The sequence below is a fragment of the Mizuhopecten yessoensis genome, unplaced genomic scaffold (genome assembly GCF_002113885.1).
Source record: "Mizuhopecten yessoensis strain PY_sf001 unplaced genomic scaffold, ASM211388v2 scaffold11171, whole genome shotgun sequence".
NCBI lineage: Eukaryota > Metazoa > Mollusca > Bivalvia > Pectinida > Pectinidae > Mizuhopecten > Mizuhopecten yessoensis.
Genome location: NW_018408915.1, coordinates 1,015,779 through 1,040,464, shown reverse-complemented (window position 1 = coordinate 1,040,464; position 24,686 = coordinate 1,015,779). Strand labels below are relative to the sequence as shown.

The following is a 24,686-nucleotide window of genomic DNA, read 5'->3' as shown; positions in this document are numbered from 1 at the left end:
ATTGATACTGGACCTAATGAATCGAATATTTTCGAAGAGTTACTGCCCCTCCATTAATGAAGAAGATATCTTATGAAATATCGTGTTAGTGCGTTGCACAATATTTTAACTATATTTATATAAAATACGTAAAGTTGCAGTTATTATTGGTTATTCCTGAATGGAAACCCGAGTCAGCAATATTACCATCAATGTAGTTAGCAAAATGGAAACGAATTAGCTCCCTTGTTATCAATATTATAGAGGGCGCAACGAATGGCGCGAACTTTAGAATAATGGCTGCGACTTCATCTCAAAACGCCATCACCTTGAAGGGATCGACAGAAATTGTATCTGAATTCTTTTGTAAGCATATTTTTTTTTAATTTTAATGACTTTTGATAACGCTCCATTACATAATATTGTGTTTTTCCGAATGCAAAGTCTTTGTTTACTGTCAGTCGACCCGAGCTGGTTTTTCAAGCGATTGTTTAGATTTTGTTGATCTCAAGCCGAAATGTTTCAAGTCCCTTTAATTACGGTATGTCAGGCTTCTAAGCCTATGTCATTAGCGTAATACGATTTCCCTATTCTTGCCAGGAGTTATTCTTAAATGTATGTAGCTAGTACATCTTCGAACTTTAATAACGACTTGCAAGTTAAGTGAATCTACACTGTGTACATGCGTACGTAGACGTCAAAAGCGATTCAGGTCCCGTTGTCATGTACACGTGCTCGTTTCTTGGAAAGAAGAAAGCAAAAAACTCATTTATACGGCCTCGCATAGTAATGAGTTCACCGTACTTTTAAACGTTAATTACAAATCATATGGGTACTAGTACTGCCAGTTTTTTTTAATTTTTGGTTGTTAGTGCATCACTGTCTGTAATAATAAGATCTGAATGTGTTAGATAGAACAAAATATCTGGTAGGGTGCATTAAGCCTAGGAAAATCCAGACCGCATCCTCACCTAATTTCTCTTACATATCGCAATTAAAGAGGAATCAACGTTATGATCAGTTGATCATCTAGATCTTGAAGCTTAAGGGTCAGAATGTATGTAACAGGAGAGAGAAATGCATCAGCTAGGATTTGAATGTGGATCCCTCCAGATTCTAGATGGATGATCTTACCGTGTTTAGTTGTAATTGACAGAACTGTTTATTACGACCCAGGTTTGGCTTGCGAGGCATTCAGGCAGTAATGGAAACAAGGGTAGGAAATGGGCACCAATATATTATAACAGGAGAGAAATACAGAGCTACTTCGTCTGCAGGATAACCTACTACTCGGTAGAGAAGCTGACGTAAAACCTATCAATCAATCATACAGAGCTATAGCTGGTCACTGGCGATATTGACCCAACCCAGACTGTTCTGCTACATACAGTAGCAACCAGAAATGACACATATATATATATATATCTAAAAGCGAAAAATACTATTTTTTAGGAATTTCTGAGGCTCCAGGTTCATATCTCAATCTAGCCCATGCATATAACCACTTCGTATGTATATTAATACATGCCAGCACTTTATGAAAGTTGTACCAAAATAAGAATGATGAATAGCTATATTAGATAGATCATGTCAAATCATTATGACCAAGACTCGATGCACATGTAACTGAAGAGAATACCAGGTACGTGTTCTTTACCCAGGCCCCAATCAGGGACTCCAAGCTTCCTAGTCAACTGCTCTACCAATGGAGCTAATGGGGGAAATCCCTCTAGCATGAAGGTAGACTAGAAGGCGATTTAAATTTGCCACAATGTGATATTCTATTCTATTAAACAATTTTGTTCTCTTTCCAGGGTATGGAATCAACAGTATTCTGTACCAGCGAGGTATCTACCCTCCAGAAGATTTTACCAGAGTACAACAATATGGTCTGACTCTACTGGTGTCCTCGGATGATGCTCTCAAAAATTATCTCAACGAAGTGTTGTCACACGTTAAAAGTAAATACACATAAATCCATTGTATTTGGGGTGATGGATAATGTTTTCAAAAGGAGAATAAATCGCAAATTTAAAAATAAATAAATGATAAAACTGTCGCATTGTCTCATTTGCAAAATTAATTTTCTTAACACTTGTAGGAATGAAAACAAAAGTCACTAATGTATAGACAAAAGTTTAGCAATGTACAGTTTTCACTTGTTCTAAATGCTATTTTTGTTGAAAATGAAAAACTATTTCATTGTTCAACTTTATTATATATGTATATATATATATATAGTGAATGACAAGGAATTGAGCAAGCTTGTGATCATGATGAATTAATGAATACCACTTTCAAATTGAAAAAAACATGTTTTTATTCAATGTTTTACGTAAAAACAGTATCATAAATTTAAATATATCTTTCACATATTTTAAAAATAACCAATCTCTTATAGAATGGCTGCTGAGTATGACGGTGAAGAAACTGGTTGTTGTCATCAAAGATATAGACACCAACGAGGTGATGGAACGATGGCAGTTTGATGTGGAGTGTGACAAAACTGTGTTAGAAGAAAGGTAACTGTACAGTACATCCCAGGGTCAACAAATTAAAGCTAACAGAGCTTTTAAAAATTACAGGAAGCAATGTTGATGTTTTGCTTTGAATCCTGTAGTATTGTTAGCTCATTTGGCTGAGAAAAAAGCATGATGAAAAATATTGTCATTCGAGTCGATTTAAAAATACAATATATGTATGGGTCAGTCACTTTATTTGACCTGGGCCCGTATTCATGAAACTGTTCTCGTGCTCAAGCATGGATTTTGTGCTCAAGTCTAATTTCTTGTTCCAGTTATAAATTATTTAAAAAATCTTGTTTTGCTAAAGTTTTGGACAAAAATTGAAGAAACTTTAAGCCGAATACTGTTTTCAATATTTAAATTTGACTTGTTGATCGTTGACATGATTTAGGTAAGTTACAATACAGCTGGCACAGAATCCATGCTTGAGCATGAGAACGGTTTTGTGAATACGGGCCCTGATCTACAGTGACCAACCACCATAGCCTTGAGCCCAATCCTGCCCTCTCCTCCCCCTTGCTCATTACATATTCAAACCTATCATTGTAGGCCATACCATCCTAATTTGTTTCCCTGTCTCCCTCGCATGACATCTGGAAGTAGCCCTCGGTTCCATTTTTTTTAAAAGTGTTTCTCGACATCTATTTCCAAACGTTAAAAGTAAGTTAGTTATTCTGAATACTGTTGAAATGTTAACAATTTTTAAGTTTTTCAACGCATTTCATGTTGCAATATTGAAATGTTTGACACTTTTCATTAACATATTTTCACTTACGTTTTTTCAGTAAACCAAGAGAAAAATCAGTGAAAGATATCAACAAAGAAATCTGCTCTGTGATACGACAAATAACAGCCTCCGTGACCTTCCTGCCTCTGCTGGAGAGTGCCTGTAAGAACCATGCTTGTTTACATTAAACTGTAACCTCCTAAGACCTGACTGTCTGGCCACGTCATGGCAAGGTTTTCAGTTTCCATGTAAAACTTAATTAAAGCTTCCTTGGTTCAGTAGGCACAATTGTCTGAGACGACCCTTTCTGATTGCGTATAGAAAAATGGTGACGATTGAAAGTTTTGAATCCAATTTTGACTTTTGTGATATTAAAATCATCAGCGATACAATTGCTATTGAGATAGTTTTACTGGTGTTGCATACTGTCTCAATGATTCAATGTTGGCTACTTAACAAATAAACCACCTTATTTGATCAGGCAAAAAAATCATGCTTGGTATTAAATAGGTAAGCCCATCCCTATATCTACTGCCACTAAGTATAGATGAAAACAAATGCTGTTTGGTTTTCCTGAACTGACCACACAAGTTTTAAGTTAAGATTGTGTTAGCCCTTATGCTAAATTGCAGGATATGTGATGATACATGTATGTGTTAAATATTTGTATGTGAATGATGTGTTTTATTCATAGTATAATAAGCTTTATAATTTGATGCATTACTACTTGCATTCACTAGTGTAACAATGTAATGATGCAAACCTCAGTTCTGTAACTTAATCTAAAAACTCAAAATGAATACTAGATGCATACTAGTCAGTGTGCGTGATTTGACTATGTTGTTTTGAAGTTATTGAAACTATTGGGATAATTTCAGTTTTAAATGCAGGCTATTTTGTGTCAGATTGATAACATGGAAAACGTGCTAAAACACGGGAGAAAGCCTGGTTAAAAAAACAATTTGAAATGTTACAGACTATTTAAGCTGTCATTATTCTTTCAGGTGCATTTGACTTGCTGGTATACACAGACAAGGATGTGGAGGTGCCCAGCTCCTGGGGCGAGGACGGTCCCCACTTTATTGCCAACTCCGAGGAAGTGAGACTACGCTCGTTCTCCACCAGTATACATAAGCTCGACACAATGGTGGCTTATAAAAAGACAGATTGAGAGCGACGGCCAAAGTACAGAACAGTTTTGTTTGGAAAAAAGGGTGTATTTCTGGCACTTGCTCTGTCCAAAGAAAAAAGCTTTTCAGCTCGGAAAAGCAGTGGCCAGTAGATATTTGCTTTCGTATTTTTCACTGAAACGGTGTGATATAACTGCTTTGCTGCTCAGCACGTATTGTGAAAGTGTGAGAAAACGTATTGTTTTCCAATCACATGATGTAGAAAGAAGTGGAGACAGGTTTCCTAAACAGAGTTTACAACTGGTATCTATTTGCAGACGTGAAGATTTTGTGCATTCATTTCCTGTATAATTATTAGTGCTTGTCTGTTGCTATGCTCTGTGAAGGTCTCGCAATCTGGTCATTCTGAATGTAAATGTATTGATTTTCTGTCCTCTCTGTTTGATTTTTTTTCTCTTTGTTGCTCTTTTTAGTGAAAATCTCACAATCTGGTCTAACAGTATTTATATATCGGCTTTGATATATTAATAACAACACAAATAAATTATAGTTTTATTTCCAGTGTCAGGGCATTTCTTTCTCCTGAAAATATGCATTTTAGATTATGCAATGAAAAAGTAGTGAGATTTTTTTCTGAATATGCATATATATAAACAATGTGTTACATTTGAAAAATATACTAAAACTGATAAAAGTGTGCTTACATTACAATGCATGTTAAGTAGGTTATCACTTGCATAAAACTCAGGGTTTTCTATAAAATTGCTGAACTGTATAGATTATAGACGCATTTACATGCTAACTGCTCTTTCCTCACTGTAATGTGCAATAAGATGCAGGGCTAGAAATTAATTTTAGAAAACCACTAGTCAGTAAATTTGGGCTTGTAGTTTTCAATATTACCAGTCCATGTGCAAATTCCACTAACCTAATATTATTCAACATGATAAGTTATATCAAATTCGGACAAGTCCATAAAGCTAACAGTTTGTAGAACGACTAGTCTAAGCCAGAGATTTCACTAGTCTCAGACTATCAGGCTACCCACATTATTTTGCTATGAGATGAAGGTCATGGTGTATTTGCTTCTCATCAGAACAATATAAAATTCAATATCGTTCATCAAATGATCTGACAAATGCTTAAGCTAGAGATAAGAGGGGTAAAAATTAATGCTAGGTTTTGTTGGTATTAATCACTAATTTGTCCCATGTTTACTTTTTCTAAATCATGTATTAGAAAATTTATGCATTTATTATTTTCGCCTGTACATAAAATGTTTGTTTATATTGCACGAAAATCTGACTGATCTATTCAAAGTCATTGTGTGTGACATTTACCTTAACCCTTTCACCACTGTAGACCATAATGGACTCATCCAGATCAATGCATGGGATAGTCTACTATAAAGTTACATGGGGGTGAAAGGGTTAAAATAATAACCTACAAGTTGAGATGTCTTTAATCAGACCATTTTGAGACAGGTGGCCAGGAGCTACTTTTGTATTCACAGATACCATGTTTTATACATGATCAGATGGTTTAGACCATTTTGTCTTTTGAAAGGGTATAAATGGACAAGAAGACTGAATATGGTAGAAAAAGTAAGTTTTCTAGATAGTGCTATTCCTGATTAAAGATGAATATTTTTTTCTGATGGGGATATACTTTCATTTAATAATGATCATGAAGAGATGAAGTGGAAGGAATGAACTGACGATTGATCTTCAAAAAAATGCCGCCCTGTCCCTTCACAACCTTATATCTTGAATATCATATATCTAAATTTCCTATTTTGAGGGGTTGGGCTCTTTACAGAGCTTGGGTTTATTACTGGTGTAATACATGATTTTTGTCTGACACTCAAGCATGATTGAGAGTACATGGTAACAAAAGTTTAAGGTGACAGGCTGTTTTACTTTTGATATATACCTAATAATAATATTATTTCATACTTTTCTTGTGTTGTTTGATAAATATGATCCTTTTTTGTACATAAAATGTATTTTTAGTGTCCGTTTTCTTTTTGTCTAAATGTAAAAAGCATGAGTTGATGAGTACAGCCATTGATCTTTTCTTGTCGCATTGTTCGACATTTTCCTTGTTCTGAAATCCTGTCTTCTTTCCTTTCATTTCCAGTATTCTGTTCATTGGTCTTTAATTGTGCTCATTCAGTTTTTGTGCTTAAATACACTACATAGTGTACACTATGTGAATCTTGAGTTTTCTTGCAATGGTTAATTCTCATACAGGTACTTATGAGAATTAAATAAAAATCGGAATTAAGCAACAAAATCTTTAAAGGGACATTCAAGACAAAGTTTGGTTTGAAAATATGCTTCTAGACACAATGACCACAAGACTGTACACTACGCAATGATTTTATTGCTCTCGTTACATCTTGACTCATGTAATGATTTCACCTTTTAGTATAGACACTAAAAAGTAAGATACGTTGATAGTGCATTGCCCCAATAGAAAATATGGTCTACAGTCGAAACTAGGGAATCATATTTTTGAATGGACAACTCTTAAACCTGATACAACGTGATGACATGTACATCAAAGCTTGCTCATAGAAAAGCGGTGATCAAGGCTTGGGGAAACAGTTCCAAATGTCTTTTGAAGAAGAAATTACTTTGTCGATTAGAAATTTGTATTATTATAAAAGAGAAATGTCATCTTTTTAATGAGGTTAGCAAGATTATTGTTTTGGCTTCTGTTTTCTTTAAAGGCCCTTTCAATATATCTATATCCCAATACATATATAGATTATGATAAAAGGATTAGTCAAGTGATAAAAGAATTAAAATTTATTTTTAGCAGGTTTAGCCTGCTAGACAGATGGCTGTGTTGAAAAATAAAATAACAATGAATAAGAAAACGCCTGTTTGTTATTTCTGCTAGGATTAAGTGAACATGTAAATAAATTCCAAATCCTGAAGTTTGGATTTTGGTTTACCTGGTCAGAAGGGCCAAATGAACTTGCATCATGGACTTCCGTCTGTCGTAAACTTTTTTCTTTGAAGACGCTGCTATTTCAAAACAGCGGCAGACAATTTGATTAAGGAACATTTAAGGGGAAACTCCTTCAATACTGTTTAAAAATTGTACCCAAATTTTCTCTGGAGAATCTTTAAGCCACCGGGACTCGTCATTGTATCAACTGTGGTTTTCTGGTGGCAGAGGAATCGGCCCAACAGGGAAAATAAAGGTATGTTTTTAGCCCACCATTTTATATTTAGGTTCCCCTTGGATCCTAGTTGTGCAGGGCATCTTTTTAGACTGATCGGATAAACAACATGGCCGATGGGCAGCCATCTTGGATTTTGATAGTGAAAGTACTGGAGGGATCTTTCCAAAATTTGATATGCAGGTTTTCCTTGGTCCCACGTTGTGCAGGTTAACTTTTGAGACTGATAAGATAAACAACACGGCCGACAGGCAGCCATCTTGGATTTTGACAGTAAAGGTTGGTTATAGCTATTTCTCAGGAAGTGCCAGAGTGATCTTTCTCAAATTTTATATGCAAGTTCCCTTTGGTCCCTAGTTGTGCAGGTTTACCTTTGGGACTGATCGAATAATCAAAATGGTCGACAAGCCACCACCTTGGATTGTGACATTAAAGGTTTATTATCACCATTTCTCAGGAAGAACTGGAGGGATCTTTCCCAAATTTGTTATGTAGGTTCCCTTTGGTCCCTAGTTGTGCATGTTTAATTTTGAGAATGATCAGATAAACTAAATGGTCGACAAGCCACCACCTTGGATTGTGACATTAAAGGTTTATTATCACTATTTCTCAGGAAGAACTGGAGGGATCTTTCCCAGGTTTGGTATGTAGGCTCCCCTAGGTCTGTAGTTGTGCATATTTAATTTTGAGAATGATAAACAAAATCGCCAACAGGCTAAGGACGTGCCTCCATGTGTGTAGAGTATCCGTACTTGCGTGTGTGTATGTAGAAGACGGTATGTTGGTTTACTTGCCTCCTTGTGAAAGCGCGGATCTGATGCCAACTTAATTGTGCTATCTCACTGAAATACCATGCCAAAGGTAGACAGGCTATGTTGGTGTATTTGACTCCTTGTGAAAGCGCGATCTGATGCCAACTTTATAGTGTTATCTCACTGAAATACAATGTCAAAGGTAGACAGGGTATGTTGGTGTACTTGACTCCTTGTGAAAGCGCGGATCTGATGCCAGCTTTATAGTGCTATCTCACTGAAATACCATGCCAAAGGCACCCAGCACAGCATTCCGCACTGTCACATTATACTGACAACGGGTGAAACCAGTGCCTGAACATGGAGGCAAGTCCTTAAATGACCTTAGTTGTTAATAGGACGTTAAACAAAATTAAACCAAACCAAACCAAACCAAACTAAACATATTCATTGCCAATAGAATTGAACAAGGGATTGGGCACAAGTTGTTAAAACTTATCCCCCCCCCCCCGAACTTGTTGCATGTACTTTAAGTTCCCTCAGCAGACACTGAAGAAAACACCTGATGCTGCATATTAGTTTTTCTGTTACAGTTTTTCATTATCAGAACCAGGAGAGTTTGTCTTTCAGACTCGGCTTTGGAGACCCGGATCACAGATCATGTGTTAAATTCCACAGAGTGCTATTATTATCGAGGAGAGAGCATTGGAAACAACCTATAAATAGGTGATCTACTTAAAATGGTGGTGTATACTTGAGTGTGCTAGCCACACAACACGACCGTACTTATAATTCTGTGTACAGAGAAACTAAATATTCCACTAGATCGATATATTGGCCAAGTTATATTTTTCCACAGATTTGGTCTGTGTGTACGTATACAAACGGAACTCCATTTAATACCAAAAAAAAAAAGGATTAATTCACAGTTTGGACAAGGTGAGTATACCCGTAAAATTGTATTTCAGCTCAGTTCACGTCGGGACCAAAAGGTGTGCATAGAGGTATTGAACTACAATTTAATTATGTGTATTTGGTTACGGTACATTGGCCTTTAAGAAAATGTAAAATTGTAAAACGGATAAGCTTGTGGTCATAAAAAGCCTTCAACAGAACGTCTTTGACCTTTTTAAAATGTCAGTACCTTCCAGTGGCGTGTAATGTATGATAAAACACGCGGTACAACGCTAGAAACCTGTATTATTTACTCGCTCAATAACGGATTTTGGTTTGATAAAGGATACGAAATAGTGTCAAGAAGCTCGACCTGCACCACTGTAACATATTGTATACTTACCCGTGTTTATCGTGGATCTACTTATGTTATCAATGTAAACAAAAAGCAAGAATCTTCAAATGTACACGATCAGCTACGTTACAGATATTGACAACCTCGTGTGTAGTTTATGATTAATCAACCGTGCTTTTACAATATTATTAATTGTGTTTTTAATCTACAGTTCGTGATTTAAAGTCAGAAGTATCAATTCCCCTTGTATTAACTTTGTTACCTTGCAAGATAATAAAATACTTTAAAGTCAAGCTATTATCAGAAATCTACAGAACATGCATAATATAGATTGAATTATTAAGATACGTGTTTTTTTGGTTATCTTCTATGCTGGCATATCTAAATGTAAGATTTTTTTTTTTTTTTTTTTTTATAAATCCATATTGTTTCTAAACATTTATCTTTTCACCTTTGAATCATCAAGCTGACTGGGCTTTCTTTTTATACATCATGTGTAGGTGTATTGATATATCTGATGTAAGGTATATTTCAACACGATCCTAATGTCAAAAGCCTTGTTATCTTAACAATAAAATTAACGTATCCGTTTCTTTGATACATACAAAATAATAATCTCTGTGTTTTATGGATCAAAAACGGTTTGCATAGACCAGAAATGTTATTAATAAAGAATACGTTCATATGCATATATATCTTATACAAATATGAGTAATATCTTAGTTGAAATGATTAAATTAACAATGCTTTGAACTATATCGACGTGTACGACGCTTATTGATACTAGTTACCGTACAATTAGAACGAACTGGTGTGGTACGTTTTTTAATTGATTTTGCGTGTTTAAAATTTTTAAAGTTCATGCTTATATATCTCTCTCTTTATTTAAAGTTTAATTTACTTGATTTCTTTGTGGTAGATGGTACGAGTTATCCTGAAGTATGGACCCTACCAGAGGTGAAACGGCATCTACCACAATGCAGGAAAGGTCCAGGGCTTGTTGTGTAAGTCCAACAGAGTTGTCTCCCGTAAATGTCGAATCTTTAGTTAAAATACCATAAACCTATAAATTCAAATTTCGTGTAAATATAAAAACAACACACCCAAAGAATTTTATATTATTTATTTTATATATTTATTTATTATTAAAAAAGTAAGCGCATAAAAGAAATTAAATGCATTGATACATTTTTTTTTTTTTTTTTGCTCAAGTAATTAAAGGTATACTAATTACGGGTTTGGTAATAAAATAAGTATTAGAAACACGAAGTGAGGAAACACCTACTTCAATGAAAGGTAGTACTTCAAAGTAGAGACTCAAATAAAGCTTTTCGTCCATTAAGGACTCATCAGTGGTACAAATTAACCCTTTCACCCTTATGTAACTTGAGTGAACTCTACCATGCATTAATCTGGAAGAGTCCATTATGCTCTACAGTGGTGAAAAAAGTTAAAGGTCAAAATTATAGTTTTGGTGTCCATGTATTTAGTACATCACAACTTAACATACCATACGTCTATATGCAATGTAAGCATTTTTGCAACGGTAAGGTATTAAGTCAGAAATGTATGATATGGAGTTGTATAAATCATGCTTTGTGTTTCTATCACTACAGCGGCTATAGCCTGTTCTGGTCACGTGGTCATCACTCAAAAGACGGAGAAGCATGAAGCATGTGAGGTGTACATTGATTCCAAACGAGTTTGGTCATGTAACATTAAAGGGCTGCAACCAGGTAAGTATCAGTAATAAACTGATGGGCATTTACAGTACTTAGAATCTTTAACTTTTATACTTCCGTGTTTTTTCTTGACAACCTTCTAATGACACATCTTATTGTGTTAATTGGCAAAACCATATTGGTACTGACGTCTCATTCGTTTATTTGGCTAATGGACGCTTTATTGAGATTCACTTTTGGGTTTCAAACCAAATGTCAAAATGCTTAGTTTGGGTAGACAAATATTGGTATCAAAACGTCGATTTCATAATATTGCCAGTTTGTTATTATGGTATGTTAGGGAATAACAGCATAACTGCATCATTAAAAGTCCACGGGTTTCTCTCATTTATGTTCTCCTCACCCCTTGAATATGTTATGACAAAATCGAAGGCACGCGGTTAGCAATTTGATTGGTTTAAGGCAAAACAATCTTTGAAGATTAAAGTGGAGCCACACCCAACTTCAAAGCTTGTTAATTTTACTATTACGCTTCCGCTAGGTGTCGCTTACACAGTCTGCGATTTCATCATGACATATTCTAGCGGTGCATACAATGTAAATGAGCGTAACCCGGCCTTGGAATTTCGAGGATGTCCATCTTGGGGATCCTCATGCAGTTGTATTTAACTTAAAATATTTGTCATATACTAACAACGATGTCCTAACCGTTTCGCTCCTCCTGATATATATTCCGTAAATCTGCTTTTTCTATTTTCTGTTTCCAGGTGACGGCCATTCCCATCCATTGTGTGTTGAGGCTCTGAAGGCTATAAAAGCTCACAGGGCATCGTAATATATATGTAATGTAAGTGAAAAGATCTGTTATAACCATTGACACATTCAAAGTCAATACAATGTGTTGAAATTGAAATTGAATCTTTTATAACACTTTAAATGATATGAGTACGAATGTCAAGGAACGACGGCAGTATTGATATACCCCTCAGTACAGGGACAACAGTTGCTTTATATCAGAAGATTTCCTTTCTTTGCTGTCTTTTAAGAGATGACAACTTAAAAGGGCATTGCATCAGTTACTGTAGGTAGCGTAAATAAAAGTTGTCGATTAGCAAAGCACTTTGTTCCATGCCAACAAAAAATATTGATAGTAGTAAATTAAACTTATCTTGTTTCATGAAATGAATCAAATTTTATAACTTCACGCTTGTAAGATTAATAAAATTAAAATTTCTAGTAAAGAGAATGAAGTTTTAGCGTCGAAGGTGTTCACCGGTGCCTTAGCTATCCGTTTACATGTAACTGTTCTATCTTGCTACTTCGAATAAAAAAAATCATATACATTGTATCCTCTTGTGTTTAAAATATCATTCCCATAAGTCATATTATTACTCTAAAAGTGTATGGATTTTTCTAGAAAGTTATTAGTAATCTGTGGGATTTATAATGAAAAAAACCAATCCCAGTTCTGACGTAATAAGGCATTGATTCTCTCCAGTGGTCATCAAATAGCATTAATTATTTTCATATATTTGATTGACGTTTTTATATTATTATTCCTTACAGATGATGTGATAAACAATAGGTATGACCTTTATACCTACCTACGTCTTCAATGACGGTTCCTTCTTAAAGACGAGACTGGTCGGAACCTGATGTCCTCAGACTGTAAAACCAAAATAAAAGTATATAAATTATTTCATACACCTTGATTGTCTGTATTCTTGTGTCATGTCAACGTGTCCGGGTTATAACAGTTCAGTACGTGAGATCGATTACAAACTGTCATTTGTGCGGTGTCCTTTTATCTGAGAATATCGACGTTTACTCGTACACGTCAATACAGTTACTAAAACGTTAAAAAACAAAACCACAGCTGAAGGCTCTGAAAACGTGATTTTAAATTTTTAAACCATTTTAACATTAATTTTGAAACAGCGCAAAACGTGGATGAGGATGAAACACTTGTAGATAGTTATCGCATTTTTCTAGTGAAGTACAGCTGTTTTAGGTCCGAAAATGAGAAATCTCATTTTTACACTACTCTTTCGACTATTTCTCAAAACTCTGAATTTTGTTCTGAGTTTGTACATAAGAGTGTTTATAGCGTACCAAAGACATTTTCTGAATTGTAGAAGAAACACGTTAGAAATAACCTTATGGATAATTTGTTTTACATCTGATATAACATCTGTTATTTCATATTAGCATGTATCACTATTGCAATGTTACGATGGCCGACAAGAGCCTAACAAAAAGATTTGAATTTTCATATCTTTCTGTACCACGTTACACTTTTATATGGTACACAAAGATATGAAAATTCAAATCTTTGTGTACCATATAAAAGTGTACCATGGTACATAAAGATTATAAACAACCTACAAAATACTCTTTACTTTCACATGTATATGTACCAACAGCCGATATCAGCCGGCAAAATTATTTGAATTTTCATATCTTTCTGTACCGTGGTACACTTTCGCCCGGTACAAACAGATATGAAAGCTTCTCTTCTTTTAGTACCGCGTTACACTTTTTTCATTTATTTTTGTACCTCCTACGGTACAAATAGATATGAAAAAAGTGTACCACCACAGCATCGGAATGTTGTTATCGGACACTATGACCAGAACGGACCCCGAATAGTGAAACCCTAATAACAACGTCGAAACAAGTCGTGAAGTTCATTAATCACTTCTGATGAAAAACAGAGTTAGTTGCAATTGTGTAAGTATTGGGGCCTTGACAGGGTCTCCAAAAGGGATCAAGGACATCTGAATATTTTTGTCATTTCCCTTGTTTTGATAGATGTCCAGATTATAAAAGAATCGTACAACTAGCTCATCGTATTTTCCCCCAAAAAATATAAAAAGGTAGACTATCCTTCGAAGTAATTAAATTGATTGTCCCCTTGTCCCCTACGGACCCTGTCGGCGTTTTCAACTTATTTGGAGTTTCTTTCATTTGAGAAGTTGAAACAGATAGAATACATTAGAAATGTTAGTTTTAGAACAATAATCCAGAATGACTTCCTTTTTAACGTAAAACATTTATAAAATTCGGTAAAGGATATTGAATAGTTGATTTCAATTTAAATGAGTAAGTAATAGTTTGGTAGCTCATTGGTGTAATAAGTATAACAGACATTCCGTGCGATAACATTTCATTGTATGTGATGACAGCCTTATCAGGGTGCAATTTGTCATACTTGGTATTTTTTTCGTCCTATGGTTTCACATGTTTCTGTACCATGGCTGTTTTCGGCCGTTATTTTGGCACAGAAATATACAAAAGCAACGGGTTGATTTTATTTCTGCTTTCATATCTTTGTGTACCATGGTACACTTTTACATGGTACACAAAGATTTGAATTTTAATATCTTTGTGTACCATATAAAAGTGTACCATGGTACAAAAAGATATGAAAATTCACATCTTTTTGACAGGCACTTACTTGTCGGCCATCGTACAATGTACTCTAAAAACAACTAACATACAGATGCATCTTAAAATTCAACACTTCCATAATGGCTTAAAACAGGTGCATAAGAAATGTTGATCGACATCTATTTTAGAACTAGAAGTCTTCACTTGAAAAGAAAATCAACAAAATATAAAAAAAAAATATATATTTATTCTGGACCAGCTTTTGTCTACCATTTTAACACTTTTAAATCATGATACAAGGGCCCTATATTTCACAAGGTCAGTATGGTCTTACGTCATATAATATGGGCCATGTAGAGCACCGACGACCGGAATTTGAAGAAACACCACAATGCCTCTTAACAATTTCCAGAGCTTCCTGCGAGGCCAACAACAGCGAAATATATAACACAAATAATACAAAGAGAGGATATAGGCAACACAGTGATCTTACATTGCATCAACGCCAGCATATAACAGAGACCGTGCGGACACAATCGCGAAATACCCCTAAGTTCATAGGGGAGAACTGTACCCCACGGCATTTTATTGTAAGAGGCGACTGATGTGGACAGCCCTGCAGACCCTGGTTTGTCTTTCTGTGACATCTAAGGGTACAATCGATCTGCTTCCTAAATGCAATGCTCAGAGTCTAAATCTGTTCTTCTTGCCTACTCTTTCTTTTCGTCTGCGATGCCCCCATAGGCTTCCTCCGTCTTCACATGACCTTTGTTGTAAAGAAAACGTTAGACCCTAGCAACAAATAAACAGATGATCAAGTTATACAAGAGGCATGTCATCAATATTTGAGAGTAAACAGAACGTGATAATGAGAGAGGTCAAACTTGATCCCCAACAACACTGCAGAACTGCTTTACAATATAAGAAGAACTCATATTGAACACTCTGCCTATTAACATCTAAAACACAATCTAACAACTCCTTCAAAACCATCAAAGATAAGTACTAGGCAAACAAAGATACCCATTTAAGGCTAAAAGCACCCATCAAAAGTGAAGACCAAGGCAAATAAACATAACCTATAATGAAAACGATATCTTCAATAGTTAAAAGTTTCATTTATATACGCCCATCAAATTGTGACGGGAGTATTATGGTATGGGGTTGTCCGGCCGGCCGGCCGGCCGGCCGGCCGGCGTAAACTTTTGTTTGTCCGGCAATCACCTCCTACATTTTTGGACCGTTCTCTTTGAAACTTGGTTTACATTATAATCATGATATGAAGTTGTGTCTCCTTGAAAAGAATTTTGAATCAACTATATTTTCAAAAGTTATTGCCCTTTGTTCATTTCAGTAACAATAACACTATACGGCATTCGACGGGCGTATATTGTTCCGCCTCGCGGTACTCTTGTTGGCATACTCAAATGTTAAAAGTGCAAACAAATACGTACGTCTTGCGTTTATTTTTCAAGATACAGGTTGGTAGACTGGTGGATGTTTGGTCGTCCAGGTTTGCCCTTACTTTGATAGCCTCAATTATCTGTATCTGGCACCGTTCACAGTATACACACTTTTCTCAGTGATAATTTAATCTTGCTTGTAACAAGCATTTTAATTGACTTAAAAATTTATGTTATCAGCCCATAACATAAAAAATGACGTCCTCATTTGTAACGTCGCTTTTGATTGGCTGATACAGCAGCGCAATAATTTCTAAGAGAAAAGAGTCCATCAATACAAGTGGATTTCCAAAGTGATTGTGTATAGTAAATTAAATTATAAGGATTAACTTGAATATATTTTTCATGTTATGGAGATATAACACAAAAACCCCGGAGTTTTTGTGTTATAGCTCCATAACATGAAAAATATATTCAAGTTAATCCGTAATTAACCTCAAACTAACCAGTACTCCTCTACTTTTTGAAATTCATAAGTTTTAGGCGTTTTATTTATGCACATCCCCCTTCTGCCTTAGCAGCAGTGAAGACGAATTCGGATATATCTTAATGGTCCCTAGCGTTACCGATGAGTCATAGAAGAACGAAACAGTTTTATTGTGCAGTGCAATTTATTTTTGATTGAATATAACCAATAACAAACAACAAAACAATTAAAGCATTATTATCAGTAGAATATATATTCATTATTTTTTGTTTCAATAGTCGTGCATAATTTATTTGGGAAATTAAAACGTGGAAAAAGGTTGATATTTTCGAAAAATCTTCTTAGATTTCGAGATATTTGATGTTGATTTAGTTTGTTTATCTATTTTTTTATTTATTTGTTTTATAAGTTTTTATATTTATAAAATTGCGAGCGTTTCCAACTATTACTAGATCATATAAACACACTTTTACAAATGGTAAAACCTCTTTGAATAATTACGGGATGAAACCATAGACCAACTTACGTTTTAAGTAAATATTCACCATTTTGTCTATTTTTGTTATTTAGCTTTGAATATCGTTCAAGTTTTAAATGATAAGCATATAGACTTACGCACGAGATACTTAATTAGCTACACTCGTTACTGGTGCTCTTACGCAATATAGTGCAATTAAACCCTCCTATGTTTTAAAGTAAATTTTATGCTTCTCAAGACTAGAAAGCTAATCTCTTTAGACAGGGTCATCGAAACTCGGATTACCGATTTCTAAGTTAAACAGAGTTCTAGTATTATCGGGCAGCGAGAGCATTTAAAAACATGCGATACTCTATAAATAAGTGGTCTACTTACAATGGTACTGTACACAATGGTAATGTTGTAACGAAGTACCCTAGAGACAAGACACAACACGTTCGTAAAACATACTATGTTTAGAAGTGTTTAAATAGACCGACATTGGTCATGTTCTGTTGATCGAACGTTTCAGTTTGTGTTAGTCACATGTAGAAGAGACTCGACAAGATTTTCAATACTAGAAAGGATTCCTGCAGAATTGGAGCAAAGTGAGTGTATCAATTTATTTAATTACCAGTTAATCACGTGTATGTGGCTACGATTCAGTACATTGATCTTCAGCAATATATATATATATTTTTCCCTGATAAACCTGTGGGCATAACAATACTTCGACCATACCTGGATGACCCTTTTAAAATGGCAGTACCCTTTAGTGGGGTGTTATGTATAACATAAAAGGCACGTTACTACACAGGAAGGCTGTGTATGCAGTCCGTCATTTTGTTAACTTGTCTTAGCATTGATCAGAAACTGTGTCTAGAAGCTTAGCTTGCTTAGATGAATACGTACTGCATGGCTGTAATCATCGTGAATCTACCTGTGTTATAAATAGAAACAAAATGCATGATTCTTCTAATCTTGATAGTTCGCTACGTAACAGATATTGCGGGCCACGTTTAAATTGTATTCATAATCAACCGTGCCCATCTCTAATTGCTTCTAATAGTATTTTTCGCATAATTGGTTGTAAAATGATATGAAAAGTGCTTTTCTTTCGTCATTTATGTTAGTATAACGAAATACATTTAGGCGTAATTATTGTTTTCACTGATAATCTAATCGCTTAATTTTGTCTTGTTTGAAATATCAAGCTAACTAAGCTTGCTTTTTACACATGCTGTGTATGTGTTTTACCATAAAACTTTACTCCTTGAATTCTTAACGAAAACAATCTATTTCTTTTATCTTAGATATTAATTTTGTTTTACTTTGTATAATGGCGATGAAACACATTTGTAAGGATTAGAAACATTTAAATTTGAATCGTTAAACACAGAAGCCTTTTGCAATTTTGTCGTATCTCTAAATGATACTAATTATATTATATTAAGTATTGATAGTTTGTGATCATAGTTTGTTAAATAGTTTTATAAACCCTTTTTTATTTGATAAGTAATGAACAATTGTTTTGTCGTAGATGGTGAAAATTGTCCTGAAGTATGGACCCATCAGGAAATGAAACGGCACCGGCTACAATCTAGATAGGGTCAAGGGCCTGATGGGTAAGCCAAATTACAATGATCTTCCCACAAAGATGAGATTATCTTAATTGTCGCATCATATTCATATCTAAGTTAAACACGCCAAGAGGATATTTAATATATTCCTTTATTTTAAATAATAAATGTACTAAATGTATTATTATTTCTAAGCTGTGCTTGCATTATCAAAGGAATTACATCTGAGACTTTGAACAAAAAACTGAGTTTTTAAAAGTTTAAATGTGTTCTATTTATAGATTGCACTTGTGTAGTACTACGATTGATTGACTCATTAATAAGAAAGATTTGTCATTAATTGTTTTCTTAAATACAGCGGCTTTAACTTCTGCCGGTCACAAGGTCACCACTCAAAAGATCCAGAAGGACAATGCATGTGAACTGTACGTTGATTCCGAACTGGTGTGGTCTTGTAACATCACAGAGTTTAAACAAGGTACGTAACAGCATTCCGAGTCGTCTACACTTTTGGATTACCTGTATGGTGAAATGTAATTAGTTGTATATATTACCAAATTTGAAGTTGCAATCGCCTGTGTGTTGTACATTCATCCGTTGCGATATGTAGCCTTGATAGCCATACAAATCGTTTTCCATAAAAATCCTTTTTGAGTTCATAATCCACACACTGCATTCATTAGTTAATTTAAAATAAACGGGAACTTCTCGAATTTTATGAAGGGCCTGTTTCCAGTAATGTTAATTCTCCATAGGAGCCTGCCCCCGTATAATTTCTTATCTAGCTCAACTACTGTTTTTTCTTTTCCGAAGAATAATTTTACACCTTTCCGACACCCAGATTTCATAATTTCAGTGAAAATGTATTTTTATAAAGTTGTCAATTTCAGCATCAAAGACATAAGTTCGTAAATAAAAGAAGGTTATCTCGAAATTGTAATTCGCAACATAGTATAAATTTCTTTTGATAAATATTTCCAAAACATCGTGTTTATTCATAAAACATAAAAAAAAAAATTCTCGGATGAAAATGCACTTGCAGAGACACAATTATGAAGAAAAATGCCATAAAATTGCAATTTTCTCCCGTTATATAGTTTTGGATGCAAATTTCCATCAGAAAATCGGATAGAGCTTTACTTGTTTCATATGTGTACCAAAAATCAGCTAATTCCATGTGGTGGAACGTTCTCATATCGCCGCCTGAATGTGGTTGTAAATTGAAAGAAAAGGGGAAATGAGTAACAACCTTGTCTGAAACCCTATTATATAGCTTATTATATACAAACTTTTATATTGAATATCAGAGCGGATATTTTCATGACAGTTTTATGATGTGTAACGACTAAATAAACAGTATCGATATAAAGATTTACACTGAGGACACCCTGATACATGAATACTGTTCTATCTCAAGTTGTCCTCTTCTGAATTTTCTGATCGTGTGGCCTTGTACATTTATCCGTATCTTCTTGTCTTTGTCTATACGTTTACGGAATCATTGACTCGACGCTAGCTATTCTTGTCTCACTTTCCTTGTTTTATTGTCCCATCTCCAAAGCGTTGTGGCTCTGTCAGGGTTGGGACCCTGACTTGTCTCACTTTCTTTGTGCCTGCCGACCACGCCACATCGAATAGATAGATTATCCATATGAAATACTTTATTTTGTTCTAAGTAATCAATCAATTCTGCGCTTCTTGGAGGTATTGAATGTGATTTATTATATTGTCTTGTTATTTTGTGTAATTAGTTGTTCGTTATTTATCACACATTTTCGCATAATTGTACCAAACTACTAAGTATTAGCTGTTTACAGCAATCATCGGTGGCTTGCTATTTTGTTACTTTATCGACGCTTCATAAACCAATCGTTATTGTTTCAAGATGGAGGGTAAATGTGTTGGAGAAGGGTGTCAAGTATACTTCAAGAAACGTAGTGGCAATAAGAACAGAAGTGCACGCAATGTAAATAGTCCACAATATAAATGGCTCCTAGATACGCTGGTGCAACAAGGATTGATGTCAGCAAAGGAACAAGCACTTATTTGCCAGAAGTGCTACATGAAGTATCTTCGGAACAAAAATCAGCCTGAACCTGAACCCGAGCAGAACCAGGAAATAGAGGAAGAAGACGACTCCCCGTCCCATATCCTGCCGTTGCTGACCCTTCATGATCTTTTGAATGGATCATCTTCACACAAAAAATGCTGTCTCTGTCTTGTTACCTTTGCAAGAAATGGAACAAAATCATCAGTCTTACCAAAACGTGCAAGACATCACCTGATCTATTCACACAAACTGTGGTGTCCCACCTCATCCCGCGTCTGCTCCATTCACCTTATTGGTAACGACTTAGATCCGTCTACAGAGGTTGTCCTTGATGGTAGAGGTTCCTTGGAATCTCAGTTACCATCAAAATCGTCCGAAATCATTAATGACCTCCTAGAGGTGTCGCACGTCCTTTCACAGAACCAGTCTGCGTTTACAATAAGCTTTTCTTCTCTTGATGACTCGGCATGCATGGCCTGGACAGGTTGGTCCAAAGATCAGTTCCTCGAAATCCACTCGCACTGTTCCCCATATCTTTCATCTGGTATATATACCAAGACTACACACGATGCTCTATTACTGTTCTGGGTAAAACTGAAAACCGACATTTCCTGGAGTCAGTGTTCTTCTCTTTTTGGAATTTCCAAGTCAAGTGTGTCCAAAACTTTCCACTCCATAGTACAGGCATTAGACACATCGATAGTCCCACAATTTCTAGGTCCGGATCACTTGACAAGAGAACAGTTGCTCGGGCACAATACTGTCTTTTCAGAAGCATTTTTTGGAGATAAAGCCACTGCCATATTAGATGGCACCTATATTTATATCCAGAAAAGCTCCGACCACAAGCTCCAGAGAATGTCCTACTGTGGCCAGAAGAAGAGAAACTATCTCAAATTCATGAGCATCGCCTTACCAGATGGCTACATTCTGGACACAGTAGGACCATTCACTGGCAGCGAAAATGATGCTACAATTACAAAAAAAGTCATGGACAAGCTAGTTACTTGGCTACAACCAGACGACAACGTTGTCGTTGACCGAGGTTTTAGAGATGTCCTACCAGTTCTCGAAGCCTCTGGCCTCAATGCTAGCATGCCGTCATACCTGAAACCCGGTCAAAGTCAACATTCTGACGTCCAAGCAAATCTTGACAGAACTATCACCAAATCGAGGTGGATTGTGGAATCCTATCATGGTCGTCTGAAACACTGGACGTTCTTCCGAACGCAATTGGTGTCTAACAGCTTTATCAATGTCATCGAGGCTTTGCTTCGAACCGTCACAGCCTGTCTGAATGGTATTAGAGGACCGATCTACCAGAGATCTCCAGAGAGAGATGCCAAAGATAGGCTAATGGCTGAACGTATGAAGGACCGTTTGACAACACCGAATGGTTTAGCTCAGAGAGTCAAGACAGATCCGGATCTATCTAGACGGGCAAGGTCCGAGTTTGTCAAGATGGATGCATCTTCCGTACTGTTTCCCCGTCTCGATCTTGATTACTTGAGAACCATTACGTGTGGAACGTATCAGATATCTCTGGCTCCTGGTTACATCGCCGAACATTTAAGTGATGACGGAGACTATGAGGTGTGGCTTTACCAGCACTCCCCAGACCTTCTCCGATGTCAAATACATTCTCGACACAAAAGCCAAACGAAATATAACGTTTGGATACGGTTCACCGTTTCACCCGATGTTGAGGCCCCAATAAAGGACTACTACTGCCAGTGCCCAGTTGGAGAGAGAACGATGGGAATGTGTGCGCACATCTCCAGTATCTTGTACTACCTTGGGTATTACAGGACGCTGGAAAACCCTCGACCATTACAACCACAGGTAAAGAAATTCCGACAAAACTTGAAATAGTTTTCCATGCGGCAACGGAGTGCATATGTCGAAAGTATGTTTGGGGCTCGATATGAAAGATCCCCGTTACCATGTGACTAACCAAACTTATAAATATAGGTATTATACAATCGCCCGTAGCTATGAACACTCCCGTAAATGCGAAAACCAACCAAAATCATAAGGAACACGTTTTGTTTGTTGTTCTGTCTATTTGTCAGCCAATGTCTTCAACCACGGGGACTTGTGAAGTAGCCATCTTGGATTTTTTTTATGAAAAAGTGTTTCTCTCACTTTTTTTCATATCTGTGTACATATTCTCAACATACCGAGCAAATACTCTCGTTTTTTTGTTAATTATCTAAAGAAAGTCGAAAATCGGCAATTCAACCATAGGCTAATTCAACCCAACATTTGAAAATGTTCCACCACTTACATTTTGATGATTTTTCCTCTCATCAATAGCATATTACGTACTGTTTAATAGGATAAAAATTGGTTTGCATCCAACGCCCATAAAAGGGTGTATTCTCTAAAAAACACAGTTTTTGTGTCTAAAATGTTATCATCGAAAATGGCATTTTTGAGATTGTTTCTTCCATAAAACAGCCAAATGGCGCGATGGAAACATGATTTTTTGTCACAATCATGCCATGAATGTATTCTTTACGGTGACCATCATTTGATTAGATTTTCATTAATATTTTACATAACATGCACATTTTATCAACACTTAGACAGCTTCTGAAAGGTACAACTTTGAGGAGCCATAAAAAACAAACCAAGTGACCTAAATCTTTATACTTTATAGATTTGTGACCACAACGGCATGGGCAATGCACCACCAACAGGAAATTTGAATCGGAAAAGGGGCCGTTTTGGAAACCGGCCCTTTACATAATTACGTGGTTTTACGTACCTCCAATGCTGTTTCAACAGTAGTTTAATCCAATTTGGATTTTCATATTTTTTGAACCTGGCGTCACCGATGAGGCTTAGAAGGAAAAAACCCAGCTGTAGTTCAGTTTGGTATTCTGTAAATATTTGTCACATTTTGAAGGTGCTTTCTTTCACCTGCGTGTTCTTACATTCACATTCCAGCCATCGCCCCACCCCACATCCACCCGGAAAATAGCTACCGTATATCACGTCTTGTATAAAACTACAATTCAGAACAGCTTTGGTCTGGTCTTTTCTGCTACCGCATAGGTATAATGAACAAGCCAAATAAACGATACGGCTTTTCATTATTTAAAACATGATTCCTTACCCTTCCACTTGATACAACTACTTCCATTCGGAGAATTATGGGCCCCTTATAACTTTGATCGGGTGGACATATCTGTTTCTAGGTTTTTAAACTAGTGGATGAATGTAACTGAACTACACTATTAAAATAACTTGGGGGCTAGTAGAAAGTATGGCCCTTTAGAACTGCTAGTTTATTCATTTGCTACCGTGTTGCTCTGTAGCTAAAATCAACACTGTTTTCCTTTTTCCGTTTCCAGGAGCCAACGCTTCGCATCCAATGTGTGTAGCAGCTGTAAATGCCGTTGACGCGTCTGGAGGGTCCAAATGACCCTAAACCCTGACATGATGTAATAAAATGTTTATAATCATATTTTAAACGCATTTTAATTGAAATCAAAATATTGGTCAATGATGAGAAAATGAAGTTCATAGTAAACTATTTCAAATTTAATAAAACATAATTCGAAAAGAAAAACAAACCTTAATCTCATTAACAAAGGTATACTTTTATCGTTAAAGCTAGCAAATTAATATAAGATATGATAACAAACGATTTAAAATGAAAAGATTAAGATATCTTTATATCATATTGAATTTTGACGTTCGCATCTTCCCCCTTTCGTCGTCAAATAATATCAAATATGAGATTACTTCTTTTGATAATTGTTTTATTCTGTTCTTTCTAGATGATGCTGAAGCCGATAGGTTTGACCTATTAAACTACCTACGTCTGCAATGACGGTTCCTTCTTAAACCATAGACGAGTCGGAACTTGATACACTCAGACTGTAGAAACAAAAAATAAAAACTTCATTAATGAAATCATTTCTTGCTTGACTTTATTGGCATCTCGTGTGATTATATCTAGGTCATGATATTTCAGTACAATTTCACATCGTTGGTCACTGTATTAACATAACCATAGCTAATGGGAAGACGTTGCATCCTTAAGGATCCCCGTACCACTGATAAAGCTGTCA

At 35.8% G+C, this 24,686-nt stretch overlaps 1 protein-coding gene and 2 long non-coding RNA genes across 6 annotated transcripts; all 3 read left to right on the top strand.

The window, feature by feature from the left end:
* Positions 1 to 242: 242 nt before the first annotated feature.
* Positions 243 to 5,218, top strand: LOC110467354 (mitotic spindle assembly checkpoint protein MAD2A-like). Its single transcript, XM_021524467.1, has 5 exons — positions 243 to 345; positions 1,794 to 1,940; positions 2,381 to 2,501; positions 3,290 to 3,393; positions 4,236 to 5,218. The coding sequence occupies exons 1-5, from the start codon at positions 276 to 278 to the stop codon at positions 4,400 to 4,402; spliced, it is 609 nt and encodes a 202-aa protein (XP_021380142.1). The 5' UTR covers positions 243 to 275; the 3' UTR covers positions 4,403 to 5,218.
* Positions 5,219 to 7,499: 2,281 nt separating this feature from the next.
* Positions 7,500 to 12,954, top strand: LOC110467375. 4 transcript variants are annotated; one of them, XR_002464850.1, is made up of 5 exons: positions 7,500 to 7,575; positions 10,475 to 10,559; positions 11,172 to 11,291; positions 12,005 to 12,084; positions 12,804 to 12,954. It is a non-coding gene; the product is annotated as an uncharacterized LOC110467375 (long non-coding RNA). The 4 variants fall into 4 exon arrangements; XR_002464851.1 differs by lacking the exon at positions 7,500 to 7,575 and adding an exon at positions 8,926 to 9,032; XR_002464849.1 differs by lacking the exon at positions 7,500 to 7,575 and adding an exon at positions 8,928 to 9,245.
* Positions 12,955 to 17,457: 4,503 nt separating this feature from the next.
* LOC110467359 lies at positions 17,458 to 24,528 on the top strand. The gene is made up of 5 exons (XR_002464848.1): positions 17,458 to 17,582; positions 18,515 to 18,599; positions 18,913 to 19,032; positions 23,964 to 24,053; positions 24,393 to 24,528. It is a non-coding gene; the product is annotated as an uncharacterized LOC110467359 (long non-coding RNA).
* Positions 24,529 to 24,686: the final 158 nt, after the last annotated feature.